Source organism: Netta rufina (assembly GCF_964035555.1).
Source record: "Netta rufina genome assembly, chromosome: 3".
Taxonomy (NCBI): Eukaryota; Metazoa; Chordata; class Aves; order Anseriformes; family Anatidae; genus Netta; species Netta rufina.
In genome coordinates, this window is record NC_140125.1 from 69292332 (window position 1) to 69308362 (window position 16031).

At 39.3% G+C, this 16031-nt stretch overlaps 1 protein-coding gene across 1 annotated transcript in view; it reads left to right on the plus strand.

Annotated features, from left to right (window-relative positions):
* Positions 1-309: 309 nt before the first annotated feature.
* GRIK2 (glutamate ionotropic receptor kainate type subunit 2) overlaps positions 310-16031 on the plus strand; it is a gene marked incomplete at both ends in the record, with an annotated part of 394793 nt that continues 379071 nt past the window's right edge. Inside the window, one exon of the mRNA XM_084284092.1 lies at positions 310-424. Within this exon, the coding sequence (XP_084140218.1) occupies positions 310-424 (115 nt within the window). The remainder of the gene's footprint in view (positions 425-16031) is intronic.

Sequence of the window (16031 nt, forward strand, 5' to 3'; positions counted from 1 at the left end):
CTCCTTTCTTGCCTCCCAGGTTTACTCGGCTGGACATTGTGTGTGTTTGGATTTCTCAAGGATTCTCCCCCGACTAACATGGATGTCCCACCATTCCTTGCAGTTGAAGGTTGCTCCTTGGCGCAGTGAATGAAGAACATGCAGGGATTGCTAATGGGTTTGGGAAGCGTAGACTCTCTCTTCTGTCTGTGACCATGCCGTGATCGTGTCTGAGGGCCATCAGTTTACGTATCCTCATTCTCACCCTACCGGGAAACCTGACGGCTTAGAAGGGGGAAGTAAGGCAGCGCGTGTGTGCATAGAAACATCATGAAGATTATTTCCCCTATTCTAACTAATCCAGTCTTCAGATGCACCACTAGACTCCTTCTTTGCTTACTGTGGATTGGATATTCTCAAGGAACTACACATGTATTAAGATTTGGTAAGATTTCCCGACACTTTTTCATTGTGCGTTTAAGCCTGAATGCGATTTACGTAGGATTGACTCAGAAGGGGGTGCAGGGGGAGAGCTGGGACGTGCTACCGGAGTCAAGCACCGAAGTCCCTGTGCATTTTGCATCCGGAGGGATGAATTGCTGTGTGTTTTTTCTGTCGCTGCAGCTCATTGTAGCCGTAGTAACGGCACGGTGATGATAATTATAATAACAATGGAGAGAAAAATGACTGGCAAACGCGTTTGCCTAAGGCTCTGCGGAGCTTGCGTGGCTTCCTCGTAATGTACCTTTTTGTTTCCATAGTAGTGGAAAGCACGGCTAACGCAGTGCTTGATCAGTTAAAATCTGTCAACTAGTTGTTAAGTTTCGGTCGCGCGTCCCTGCTCCATCCGAGCCGACTCCGTATGGGCGCGACGCTGTAATGCGAGACCTGCGGGCTGGCTTCCCGGGCAGCGTTTGCCACTTCGGTGGCCTTTTGGGTTAAACAAGAGATGGTTTATGCCTTGTTCCGTGATCGCGAAAGAGTCTTTACGGAACTCTTCAAAAACACGGCTTTTATACGCGGGGAAAGTTCTAAGAGGTCCAACATGTCCCCCTCCTAACCCCTAAAAAAAAAAAAAAAGAGGGAAGAAGGGAGAACAAAAAACATCTATCGGAATGAAATTTCAAGGTGAGCAGAGCGGTTTCACAGTTTAAAGACTATCCCACCCGGACCATGCAACTAACCTTAAGAGCTCTGCGTGTGTCCGCGCGTGTGTACGTGTGCATAAGAAAGCAAGCGAGGGAGGAATTTCGGCCGCTGTGTATCCTCTGCAGAAGTTTTACAGCAAGCAAGGGCAGGACGGAAGGGAAAGTTAACCTCACTTCCGAGCCAGGATGTGCTGGCCGGGGAGCGCCTCCGGGCTGGGCCCCACGGCGGGACCCCGCGCCCGGTCCGCGCCCGCCCGGACACCGCAGGCGCAGCGGGCGAGGGGGCATCCCGAAAGTTGCATCCCCAGACAAGCGGCATCCTCTGTGCCTGCCGGCAGAGTGGCTGGAGGGAGGAAAGCACCTGCTCTCGCAGTGGCCGCTGTTAGCAGCCGCTACAACCCTTTCCGTGGGGCACTAAAAGCTCTAGTCTTCGCCTGGGAGTAGCGCCTCGGTCTGCCTCTAATTTTGCTTAAATTCCCCCCCGCATGCACTTTTATGTGGGGAAGGTTGGTAATGATGAAAAAGTCACCAGGCTGCTACTGATCTCGTGTGCTGAATTCCTAGTAGCACTTATTTTCTGCTTCCATCTGATCTAAAGGTGGTGCTTAAGGCACGTTGCTCCTAGCAACCGTCTTCAGGAATGCTTGTTTCTTTGGACATGGCTAAACGGGTCCGTATATCATTGCGGGGCTTATTTTGCATTCAGTCTGCTCCATAGTCATGGCCGTGAAATTAGCACCGGGGCTGCTTGCGGTCTGGCACTGTCCATCTGTCCGTCCTTCCCCAGACCGGGATTCATAGCCGGAGCCGAGGGTCGGTCTCCAGGACCCTTCAATTAATCTCAAAGGTAGCTATGTAAACAAGTATCTTCCCGGCAACACCATTAGAAAGAGGTGAGCATTCCTCCTTTAGGTTAGCATCCTCTCTGAACTGTTGATCCAACGTACCTGTAGAGACAGCCCTGGTGAGCAGCATTTTGGCAATGATCCTGACACCCGAGGCTGGTGCAGCGGGACTCCAGCACCCAGTGACATGGTGGCACAGGAATGTGTTTTTCTAGGCTAACTTCCCTTCCGAACTGCCTCCGGGTCATCTAGTCGGTTAACGGGTTACGCTCACTTCATTGTTTGTAGCAGCGAAGTATGAGCCTGCTTCTGAAGCACGGACTCCTTTTTCTTGTCTGTAAAAAGAAATGTCGCCAACCCAGCTGTGAGGCTTGGAAGCAAGGAGTGTTGTTTGGCTTATTTTAGTATGGGAGATCTTAGACGTAAGAGAGCCCGAGGAAGGTTTTCCCCTTGCTCAGCCGGGCCTGTTGCACATCCCTGCTGTGAGGAGTCTGGGTTTAGCCTGGTCCAGGTGCGTAGCGACTCTGACCGCCAGAGCCGCCCAGCCCCTTCCCCAGAGGGTGACATCTCTGTGCGTAGGGCATGGCGGGGAGGAGGGAAGGAACAGGGAGTTCTGTGAAAGAGCTTTGGTTATTTCTGATAGGGGATTTCCCTGCCGACTCCTCCGGGCTCCTTGTGCTATCTGTCTCTTCTGCGACCAGGAGGCCGGGATGCCCGTGCCTTCCCGTGGAGTCCTTCCCGAGAAGCGAGGGCTGAGGAGATTCCCTCCAGAAGGCAGCCTGCCAGCCCCCGTTCTTCTTCCTCAGCCAGCAGCGCTATGGCAACGGGGGAGAGCTTGAAACCTGCCAGAGCTGCAGCCCCCTCATTCCTCCTGTGCAAATTAACCACCGTGGTTTCGCATTGTCCTTCCCACGGCTTCTGTCATTGTTGGGACTAGCCAGCACGTCCTTTCTCTCTCTCTCTCTCTCTCACTCTCATACCTTTTAGCAACCACACAGGGAAGTCGAGCCGCCTGGGTCAAAGGCAGCAGGTTATTTTTGTCCGTGCTTTGTGGAGCAGGAATGGTGAGAGGCTGCTGTGATGGCATCAGTCACTCTCTGGCGGCACTTGAGGCGGGCAACGTGGTATTTGGGCATCACACCACCACCCTTCCTCAGTGCTACCTCACCTCATGGGGCTTGCGGCCAGTCCCCCTCCTCTGCCGTTTGTGAATCGCTTCCCACGGGCAAGCCTAGGGACTACTGAGAGTGAGGCTTGTACCCACCACACTCGAGGGTTTCAAACAAGAACAAAAAACATTGCTAAATTAAACCTAAGTGTATACCACTAATGTGGATAAAGGGCCGGGTCCCAGCTTGAGAAAGGAGAAAAGCAGCTGCCTAGCATTTGTCTCTCCGTAGCTAAGTATGATGGAAACCGTTCCCTTATCATTTGGCACCGTACGAAAGCCCCAATCTGTGCCCGTCGGCGGATCCGCTCCATTATCGGGGATCGCGTTTCGTAGCTTTCCCATTCTTTGCTCCCGTGGAAGAGCCCGACGGCAGCTCCCGGGAAGCCCCGGTAACGCGGCCGGGCCGGGCCGAGCCGGGCCGCTCCGTACCGCTGCTGCGCTCCCCAGCCCCGGCCCCGCCGGGCCCCGCTCGCTTCTTCTTTTTTCTCCCCTCGGGGCACCCCAGCACTCAAGAGGCTGAATGAACAAGCCATTAAGAGCTGTTACCCATCAGCAACTCTTCACCTGTTTACACAAGCCTACTCGTCTCGTCCAAGGCAGTAAGACGCCGGGCTACTTAAAACCCCTCTTTTCTCCCCGGTTCCTATGCTTTCTACTTCCTTTGGACTACTCTAAAATACTCTTTATTTAAATTACCCGCTTCGGGCCTTGTCCCTGCTGCCGAAGACAATGCGGAACAAAACCCTGCCCGTCCTCCCTACATCAAAGGTTTGAATATGGAACAGTGAGCGGGAGGTGAAAGAGGTTTGGCCCTTGCGTTTCCTAATTCCCCCTCAGGTAACTCAAGTGAAAGTGTGCGAAGGACTTCGGATCTCCTCCTCAGGGAGCCCACTGGCTCCCTGAGAGTTTCCCCACGTTACCGGGCATTTTTTTCTCCTTACTTCAGCTCTTTCAAAAAGAAAAGAAAAGCAGAGGCCCGTGTCTGTAGTCTTGCCTCGTCGCTGATTTGGCGTTATGGGTATTTCCAGTGAATCCTGGCTTCAAGCAGATGAGAAAGGTAGATGAGTGTTGCGGGTTAGAATGTATTATATATATAAAAAGGGGTAGGGGGGCACAAGGGAAGGAGGATTCGCCTACCCCCAATTTAAAAACAAAATAAAACCAAGAGGAAAGAGGTAGAATACTTTTCAAGGAATGAAGGTAGAGTTTTGAACTCTTCACAAAATAATTTCCTACTGTTGACCTTTTATTTTCTGAAGAAAAATAGATAAACAAAAAAGAAAAACAAAGCCAACGCACCAAATCATTACAAAACTTAACACTTTCCCGTTTTACTACACAAAAGGAAAACAGTTAAAATAGTTGCAAAGCAGAGCTATGGATGATCATGTAATCTTTGGGACAGAATAGAAAACGACCTAATTTTCAAATCCATTGTGGGAACTTAGAGAGGGAAACTCTGCACTTTGGAAACCTCTCTCGTGAAGGTGCGGCAGGGGTGTAATCTGCCATACTACTTAACTGAGCTCCTTTGGCTCAAACGGATTGAGTTTATCTCCACAAAACTGTTTTCCCGAGACAGGGCTTGGCAAAACCAGCGAGAAGGCCAGCTCTCTGCGTCCATGGCTTGTGCAGTTGCCGGTGGTTGTCGAGCTATACGTTTCAAAGGTTCAGGTGACCATTTTTACCATCTAAAGCCAGCAAAGACGTGGAAAAGCAGTGAGAGCTAAGCCTCTGCAAAAGGTTATGAGACAAGCTCAAGTGATAAATAGCCGCTGGGTGATCAAGTAGAGATTTACCGGAATGGACATGCATTAGATCTCTTTGATGTGCAATTTCTTTCCTTTGGATTTTGCACTGGCACTCTTTCGTGGAAGGATGCAACCTTTCCGCGTGTATTTAAGAGAGAAACGAGAGAACGTACATAGCTGGTTTTGGTCGTGAAGGCAGCAGCCTGCCTTCCGATCCAGAGTGCGATGAATATCTGCAAAGTAAACACTTGTTGTAGCAGCCCTAGAGGTCCGTGGTTTGGTAATTCCAGCACTTAGAGCCAACGAATATTTTACTGCCAAGGACAAGAAGCTTTCAATACGTGTTAACATCCTCACGGAGACGAGTTCAAAATCAGTCTTATAAACAGCAGCAGAAATCTTTGAAAGAAGAGTAAGGTTAAGAGCCTCGGGAAGGTAGCAAGGAGGTGAGAAGCATTGTTATTGACTGCTCCAGATTAAACAGCGCAGAGGAAGATTTCAATTTGATAACGTCACAGCCCTTCCTGTTTTTCTTTGCTGCTTCTGCTGACAATTTGGTAAGGTAATTAAATTGGCTGATTGAAGTCACAGTGGTCATGGGGCGATAAAGACCATTTGGATTTAATGGAATTTAGAAACAACAGTGCGCTGCACACAACTCTTACAGAACGAGAATTTTAATGACTCATTCAGGGTGCTGACTACGTAGAACGTCCTGGACGAGTTTAATTGAAAGGGCAAAGCAGATTAGCTGTATACAGTCTTTATTGCACTAGATAGGGGAATTAGAATGATCCTTTTAAAAGACTCATTATTGTATTATCAAGATTTAATGTAGGTTAAGAAAGCTTTCATTCGTGTGGACTGTCTGGAACATCCCCAGATCATTTCAGCCGGTGTTTGGAGCACCAACAGCTTTGTAAAGAATTTTCACACAATTGTCCGATAGATTGGGTGGTGAGAAGTATAACTCACTATTTTCTGGCTGCTACCTGGCTTTTGAAGTGATGCAAAGTTCAAATAATACCTGCTATTTAAATGTTGTCGACAAATGAAATGGTTTATGTCACTGGAGATAAGAACACAGAGAAAAAGAGATTTACTAGCATTCTCTAAACTAAAATATTAGAGTTTATTTTATTTTAATTCATTTTATTTTGTAGAAGAGAAAATACCCTTTTGCTTTAGGAAAAAAAATCAAATATTTTGCAGTCATTGCAAATAATTGCAGGTCTTTGTCCCCTACTTAACTTATTTACCTTTTCTCTTTCTTAGTTTTAACCTTCACTCTCTCTAATCTCTTCCAGAGGAGCAATTACTAGAAGTTCTGTCAATAACGGAAAAGAGAAACTAGAAGGTGCCTTATTTCCATACTCTGCAATCTGCAAGGCAAATTAATGTTCCCCGAATAAGCTTTTTATAACGTTATGCTGTAATGTTTGTTGGAAGATTAGATTAAACAATATGATAACATAATATCATTATGCAGTCACGTCTGAATTGGAATATGGAGAAACAAAGATCACTATCATATTAATGCTTATAATTTTGTGCTTTTTTTCTCTGAGTCTTTTGGGTCCTTTATTCTACAGTAATAATAGTCTTAGGTTTATATAGTGCCTTCAATTTAAACAGCCAGAGCTTTCAGTAATGCAAAGAGAACAGAACAAACATGTAATGATCATTATTCCAATTACTGGAGCTCAGCCAGCTCTGGATAAACTAGGTGATGTTCTAATACTATGTACAACACTAAACAGAAGCTCTAAAAGTGTATTCTTAATTTCATTAAAAGGTAATTCTTAACGAATTAAAACTACATTTTTTTTTTCTGGGGGGGGGGGGGGGGCAGGGAGCAAGAATTAGAATTGACCCATGGGTGTGGTGCTTAAGACTAATCTTTTTGCACCTGCTGCAAAGATATATTTGGATAAAATTTTGCAAGTGATTTGGATTAGAATGGATTCAGATTATCTTGAAACTTATTCTTCTGTAGTCTTTCCAAAAGGCTACTGAAATAGAATAACTCGTGTATGAGCAGATTTAGAAGTTATGTGTCTTTCAAATAAAATACACATTCTTAGATCATATATTTTTAAAGTGCTTCCACTTCTAGGCCTTTCTGACTGGGCTAAAGAAAAACAAGTTCTTTGGTAGTAATGTGACTGATGTCTATGGCAGGGATAGTTTGAAGCACACCTACACTGTAGCCTTTGGATAAAAAAGCTGGTCCTTAAATAATAAAACTTTGTTGTCAACACATCAGAAGATTAATTAATTGATGGGTTTGACAGAATTTCATCTTTAGATTTGGGAAAGTAGAGTCATACATTTTTGCTAAATGTCTATTTTATTGTATTTGTACTTACATTCTCAAACTTTTAAAACTTGTTTATCAATAAAATGATTATCAGGATTTAAATGTCAGTTAAATTAGGAATGTTGAAAATATCTACTGATGATTCAGTATGAAAAAAAGCAAAACAAAACAAAAACAACCCTGTTTGTCAGAGTCACTAATTCTTATAACTCAGTAACGCTGACCGAAGAGTCCAGGGAGAATATAATATAACTCCAGGATCTGTACAGTAGACTTCAAGATTTATTTTTTTTTTTTAATTCAATGTGTGATTGATTTTTTATCTTCTTTTCTTTTATCTTAATATTTTAATGGATGTCTCTGATATTTCCCAGTCATATAACAACCGATCTGAATTTAAAGGGTGTAGCTAAATCTAGCACCAAATGATCCATGCTGTAGTTTTCAATGGATGAGTGGAAAATGTAAAGTTATTTTATCTAAGAACAAAGTCATTTTGGAAGAACCCCATCCTTCTCCTCCCCCCCCCCCTTTTAAAAAATCTTTTGATTCCTTCGCTCTTTTTTCCTTATTTTTGCAATAGGTGAAATTCAGAATGATTACTTAACTAGTTAAAAGGGAAATGATAATGTTATTTTATCATTCCTTTTTGAAAAATCTTGGCTTTCTGAGCTTTCTGGAAAAATAAAAATTGAAAGGCCTCTTTTCTACCTAAAACCCAAACTTCTAGTGCAAGCCAAGTTTTAGGCCTCCTCTGCAATATATAGAGAGTGAAGTTGGGAGAAAGATTAGACAAGCTTGGCTTAGAGTGGATCACTCTTGCATAGCAAAACTGGGCACCACAGTACAAAAAAGGATGTAAAACTGTTGGAGATCGTTCGGGGGAGTGTGACAAAGATGGTGAAGGGCCTAGAGGGGAAGACACATGAGGAGCGGCTGAAGTCACTTGGCCTGTTCAGCCTGGAGGCTGAGGGGAGACCTCATTGCAGTCTACAGCTTCCTCACGTGGGGAAGTGGAGGGGAAGGCGCTGATCTATTCTCTGTAATCACCAGTGATAGGACCCGTGGGAATGGTGTCAAGCTGAGGCAGGGGAGGTTTAGGCTAGACATCAGGAAGAGGTTCTTCACTGAGAGGGTGGTGGCACACTGGAACTGGCTCCCCAGTGAAGTAGTCACTGTACCAAGCCTATTGGAATTTAAGAAGCATTTGGACTGTGCAGTCACATGGTCTGAATTTTTGGGTAGACCTGTGTGGTGCCAGGAGTTGGACTTATGGGTCCCTTCCAACTCAGGTTCTATGATTCTAACTAAGGTTGGATGAACCCTGCTTTTCCTGAAATCAGCTATATAGAGGAAATGAAGGTGGATGGATTGGGGTTTTGTTTTTCTCCCCAGATTCTGAGTTTTATTGCCACACTGAATTCAAATTCTCAGGTAGGAATTTGAGAGGGAAAGATGAATTTGTCAATGACTCAACAGCTTGTTCCTGACATTAAAATTAAAAAATGGCAAAACAGAATGCTCACTCATTCTTCTCAAATCTCACCAGCAAATGAGCGGTGCATGTTTTCACAATAGGTAATCACAATCAGTTCTATAAATATGGACTTTTGTTGTTGTTGTTGTTGTTGTTGTGAAGATATGTTTTTATCTGATTGCTTACTCTACAGAAGCTTATTGAGCAAACTTTATCAAGCTTGGTTCAAAAGATACAGAATTACTCCAGGTTTTGAAAAGCATGCCATCTTCGCATTTATCTCTTTCTCTATTTCCAGTAAAATATTTCAAATTAAGTATTATATATCTCTGGATACAAAAATAAGTATTACTTTCAAGTATGGTTATATTTATTTTTTTGTCATAAGGTAACTGATGCTGAATTTAAAACACTTTTATTAAAATGCACATTTGTGTGCATATACACTCTTAGTACGTAATAAGCTGGGTAAATATATTAAGGATTCCTTTATAACTGAACATTTGGGCTTTTATACTTCTCCAGGAGCAAAATATATACCAGTTATATCAACCAGAAAAACTAACTAAACATATGTCAGCTGTATGGATCAGCTTATATTTATGCTGTTATTTAAAAAATACTGTTAGTACATGACATACTGAATAGTCCATAATAATAAAAGAAATACCAAAAGTAGTAAGCATGATACATTTACATAAAATATCTGAGTCTCATAGTTCACAATGTTCAACTTTCAGCTTTTTATTTTATTTTATTTTATTTTATTTTATTTTATTTTATTTTATTTTATTTTATTTTATTTTATTTTATTTTATTTTATTTTATTTTATTTTATTTTATTTTATTTTATTTTTAAACATGTAATCAAATAGTTTAAGTCCTGCCTCAACAGTTCATGTTGTAAAACCTTGAAGAAAGTAGTTCTTTTAGTTGGAGACAGAACAAATCTTCTATTCCTACCTATATTGTTAGTGTCAGTACTTGATCTTCAGTCAATACAAGCAACCTAGATTGTCAGAGAAATATATTCATTGATAGTGCTAAGAGGATTTATGTTGTGTGTTTTTATTTTTACATTGATATGAAATCTGCATGCAGTGGGTAAAGTTTCTTACATGTTAGTCCTTCACAGCTACATTTTATGGGTCAGATATTGAAATAAGATAAATTATAGTACAGTTTAGGTATGATCCTTTTCTAACTTTTCATTCAGGTCAGTGTCTTATGTTAATACAAAATTAAATAAGAATCAGAGTTGTATGTTGTTGGACACTGTTTAGAGAAAAAATGTTTTATATCATTCTAATGCTAAAGCTAAGCAATTATGTTAATATCCATAGAAACCTATTTATTCTAGATATACTCATTGCCTTGAAAAGTTTGTGATAGAGTTACACGACTAGATCCATAGCTATGTTGAGGAAATTATATAGTGCTCTTCAAGTCAAACCATTTTTGCTGTTTGCATTAGCTAAAAATCTCAGTACAGAATCTGCCTTTCCTTGATTTTTTTTTTCAATTATCTTTTAAGATTGCACTACACTGTTTTTACACCTGAATTTGTCTTTTTTTTGTTTGTTTTCATTAACAATGTTTAGCAATATACTATAAAAAAAATCAATGTAATAATTTCAAGAAGGGTTAAAACCCATTACCCACTGATTAAAGATACTATGGTCCAGGAGCCCCATAGAAGTTATTTTGCAGAATAAACATTGCAAAACTATGAAAACAATGAAGCACATGAAGTTTACACATTCTGTAAAAGGAGTTTATTTTTTAAAGCAAAAACTTTTCTGTTATTCAGCACCATTTATCGTATGAGGCACTAACCAGATAAATCTTTGAAAAGAAATTCCATGTTGCCTATTCCTTAAGGAATTAGGTAAAAAGGAATATTAGGGAAATTAAAATCAGAGTGCTCTAAATCAGAGCAATAATTTGCTCTTCAAATGCTGGATCATAGAAGTTTTTAACGTTTTTTTTTTTTAACTGAAACATTTATGTCCATCTTGTTATACACATTTTACTCATTTAAGAAACTGAAAGTTGTTCGTAAAATTCATACAGAACTTTTAAGAAATTTTCAGCATGCATTCAATTATTACATAAAAAAATAATTGTTATTGCTTCATATTTTGTTGCTTAACAAGGACCAACCCTAGGGAATCTAATTTGTAAAATTATAATTTCTCTGATTTTTATTGTACAATACCATTTACGTTTATCATGGCTTACTATACCTACCAAATTTTCCTGTACAAATATGGGTAATTTTTTTCATTCAAATTGAAAGAAGAACCTAAAACAATTATCTTTTCCAGTTAATAATTACGCTTTTTTTTTTTTTTTTTTTTTTTTTTAGTATTTATACTTGCTTAGAACTATCTAGCCTTTCTGGTGTTATATGGCACCCATATATGTGTCTTTCTTGTTCACAGAAGAATGACCATTTGATATGTCACAGAATCACAGAATGGTTGAGGTTGGAAGAGACCTCTGGTGATCATCTAGTCCAACCCCATTCCAAGCTGGGTCACCTGTGCACGTTGCACAGGATGGCACCCAGGCAGGTTTCGAATATCTCCAGACAAGGAGACTCCACAGCCACTCTAGTCAAAGTATTTCAATCTCTGAAACTGGCAACTGAAAATGTACAAAACATAAGGCCAGTGCCTGGTCATAACTAATACAATGCAAAAGTGGATTTCTTTTTTTTTTTTTTTTTCTTTTTTTAAAGAAGATATATTATGCACTGAGTGAGTATGTCTCGCAGATTTTTAAAAACTGTATTTTTGTGTGAGTCCATTTTCAGAGAAGTGTGATTTTTGGATAATAGTTTTTTGGTGCTCACCTTCATACCTTGGGCTATTTTAGACAAGGAACTACTTAGACATGTCTCCAGATATCCCTGAATACGCTACTCTGTTTGTTTGCTTGTTTGTTTGTTGGGGGGGGGGAGAGGGGGAGGGAGAAAGAATCCATAGGTCGCATGCAGGTAGTTTGAGAACAATAATGCAGGTGTGTTAAATGCCTTAAGTGATGAAAATGCAGAACACAGAAAGGAACTGAGAATGGTTAGTGGAAAACAAAACAAAACAAAACAAAACAAAACAAAACACCACCACCAACAAAACAAAACTCCAAATCCAATGTCTTACCTACAAAGGCTATATATACCATGCAAACAGTAAAATTGTTATTAAATATTTTATTTATGCCCACATTTGATCTTTTTGTAACTGTGAAGCAAATGTACACAGAGACAATTCAGGGGAGGTGGTAAGCTTCATCTGTAAACAGCTGAGGGAAGATGGAAATTTGGGAAAGAAACGTGCAACACTTTTTCAACACTACTATAAGTTTGAATGTCCTTGAGAAGGAAAGGCTATAAAATATGACTGTCATTAAAACTTATCTTTTCAGATCTCAGCAGACTCTATCAGTCACAACATTCAAAATGCCTGCAGAAACTTTATGACTGCGATATGGCTAAGAAAAATGTCTGAAAATGTATTAATCCAATTTTGTAATATCTTTTTAAACCTACCTATCCAGAGGAAAGCCACATTTAAATATCAAATCAGTGTTAGCTAATCGCAACATCATCAATTTTACCCATTTGTGACTCTTTGTTTCTAGACATTGGGTATTTCAAATTTAAATATGCAGTTGTATCATTTTGTGATCATTAATGTTCATTATGCATTGTATTTGTCTAAACTTAAGGTTAGACTGTACCACATACATATATATCTATATATATGTGGTACATATATATATAAACATAGCTTGGGTTGCTTTACTGAGCCTTTTCCACTCTTTTCATGGGAAGGTGCTTCAGTTGGATAGAAATGTTGCATCTAGCTGTTTTCCCATTGGTTTCATTTATTCTCCTGACTGTTTCCTTCTAGATTGCTAGTAGGATTGCTTCTATAGAAAGTTGTATTGCATGCTTTTGGAAGCCTTGTTTTCCCCTGTTACTACACACCATTCCAAATTCCTTTTTTATTTTGGAGTTGCACTGTGGGGTTTCTTATTCATCAAAACACATCTGATGGTTATAAGGACAGAAAATTAAGCTGCTCCACTCTAGTTAAACATTTACAAAGCTAAACAGCAATGTTTTCACTATAGAATAATATATACTCAATAATAGATTATTGGATGTTTGATAGTAGGTCCCTTTATTTTTATTTATTTTTAGCAGCCATCAGGGTGACACAGTATATCTGTGAATTGAACAAAGTAACTAGGCAGCAATAGTCTTATAATTGCAGGCCTATGTGAATGTGTGCACATACGTAAGTTTTCTTGTGATGGTTGCCCAAATGCAGGGAAAAAAAAAAGCAAAAAAAAAAAAAAAAGCTGAAGAATCTCTCCTTTTCTGGAGTTGTTGTTTAACATAAACTGGGAGAATTGCCTGAGGGTATATCAGCGGTCTTTGATGGAAGGTCTCATAAGGACTATCCATCTGCTTCCTGACAAATAGTGTGAGGATGGGATAGCAAGGAATTGTGAAGGTGGCAGAAACTCTTCTCACGTAGTGTGATCTTTGTGAATATTTTCAAAATGCTCATGAAAACAAACAAAAACAAATTCAAGAATGAAGCTGTGAAATTCAGCAAAAAACACAGTCAAGCATACTCATGAAGTTTAAAAAAAAAAAAAAAGAAAGAAAAAAAAAGAGGACAGTGCAGAATATCGTATCCTCAGAAAAAAAGAGCTAAACTCTGTGAATGAAATTAAAACATGCTGTCATGCATTTACCCCCCCATTCTCCCTCAAACTCTCCACACCCCACAGCTGCTAAGGGTTTGGAAATGGTACTCATTAACACATCAACTTGTTTTACAATGGAGTGATAGCATGAGGGAAATCTTCATTTAGAGAGTGAATTTGCTTCTGCCCAGAACCACCTTCATGTTCTACCTCCAGCCTACCTTGACATTGTTGTAAGGTGCTTATGCTAATAATGCCAGGTGCAACAAGTAGTACTGTAAATCAGAAGATCATATTAAAGTTCATTTCTATTGAACTGACAGCCTAAAACTACGACACTACAACTAGCATACTGGCAGTTTTTTTCCCAGCCTTTGCTGTACTAAGTCTTGAGCACTGTACAGTACTTTGCAGAGCAACTAGTGAAGTCTTGAAGAGATAGAGGGTCTTCATTACTACAATATATGATTAGACCCAATTTTCACAAAAGATTACCCACATGGATATCTTCACAAATATGGTTAATAGGTGGAGAGCCAGAATGTATTTTATTCCCATGAATCCTCCTGTTGAACCATATTTTTTTAAAAACAATAAGCCAAAGAAAGTGACTAAATATTAGCCTATGTTTTAGACCTTGTTTAACTCTGAGGCTGAAGTCATACATGAAAGCTCATGTTGTCTACTTTGGCAGAAAATAAAAATACTGAAAACCAGAAAATATTGGCTTTGCTTCCATCCTAAGGATAGCTGAGCTTTTTGTGCTAAGCAGAATGAGAGAAAAAATGGAAGGCACTAGTCTGGGTGATAATGAAATATATTTCAGTTAGGAAAGATGATTGTGCTGGTGAAGAAAAGGATTTTCTGTCAGGATTGGCAAAGGAAATTAATATACTAAGATTTTTGGATGCACATTAAGAGTTCTAAAACATCTACCTTTAGTACAGTATTTTATGTTTGCATTGATATTGAGCTAGAACTATAGAGGATTACCGTTCTTTTGCTTTTTAAAAACATCTTTAGTGCATATTTTATAATTAGATTTTTCTTAATTAAATTTTACATATTCTTTGGAAATCAGTTGCTTTTCAGCAGAATTTGAGACTTTTAGATATTCATTTAGGTTGACTTATATCACAGGCAAACATTTTTGAAGAAAAAGTTTATTTCAGAGCTAAGACTAATGTTTAAACTTCTTCTGTAAAGACTACTAGCTTTTTTTTATATATGATCTTTCTTCAGTAGGAAACATTTTATTTTTTATATTTATTGTATTGTATTTTTTTGCTTCTCTTATCAACTCTGTGGTCAGTTATGCAAACAGGGAACAACTTAAACCTTTCAAATGTGATAAGTTTCCATTTTCAAAAGTGCCTTAAATTTAATGTGCTGCAAATTCCTGGGGTAATGGGCTTCAGGCATGCTATAACTTCACATAAGTGAACAGTGTTTTACCTTAACTAGGTCTACATGATTCAAGACATATGTGTTTTATCTTTCTCTGCATAAGATTTAATGTAGGTGTAATCCCATCTTTCATAATAAGAAATGTTATGAATCTCAAAATGCAAATGATAGTAGGTCATATCTCTTTCAGAGACAGTTTCAACATTACCTTCTTTCAATATATGTTATTAGGAAAGGAACAGATAAATATATAAATATTTTATGCTATTGAGATAATCTTTCTAGAAATCTAGAAAGTCATGAACAACAGAGGAAGGAGACTAATGAATGGTTATTCACTTTTTATTCAAAAATATGGCAATTTGAATGTTTTCAGGTAATGTATTAAAAAGAAATGAAAAGAAGCATGTACTATGAATAAGAAAAACATGTAATTCATTGCCTGTGAATGTTCTGGCCCCTAGCCTCTCAGTAATTACCAATGTTTAAAGAAGAAAGGTCACCACTGGATACTACTGCTACTTTTGGCTCTGTAAGTCCCTAAATTGTGGAAAATCAAAGAAACTAGAGGAAGAGTTATTCCATGTTTGCCTTGTTTTTTCCCTTTCCCTTAAATTTTGACTATTACACTGTGTTGAAAACAGGGTAGTGTGTATTGGAAAAATAGGTCTTTTTGATGCTACTTTACAGCTGTTCTTATGTTATGTTTTCTGTAATATGCATAAGTATAGAATATATAAAATGATATCATTGAGTTACAGTGCTGTTACTGGAGATTAAGACAAAGAAAGTTAAGAATCAAGTAATATATTCTTCATATATGAATAAAATAATTAGAGCAGAGGAAAAGAGAATTTTAAAACACATGCTAAATATGATGTAAATAACAAATGGTATATGGCACTCGGCAAAGCAGTATTCAGCCAAAGGTAATCACTCAGCTCTGCAGTGGAAAATGTGGAAATACAGTTCTGGAGCGGGGTCACAAAGACACAGCTCATTTATCTTTTTGGAGAAAGATGTCAATACAATCCAGGTAGAACATCTCTACACAAGCATCACAGTCTTTATATAATATAATTTCAGCATTTATGCAGAACAGAATGTTACTTTAAAAGCTTAACGTTATTCTTGGAGGTCTCCAGGTAAAATACTAAACAGTCTGGATAATTTCAGTTATCTGAGGTCTGCGCCAGCAGCGGAGCTAA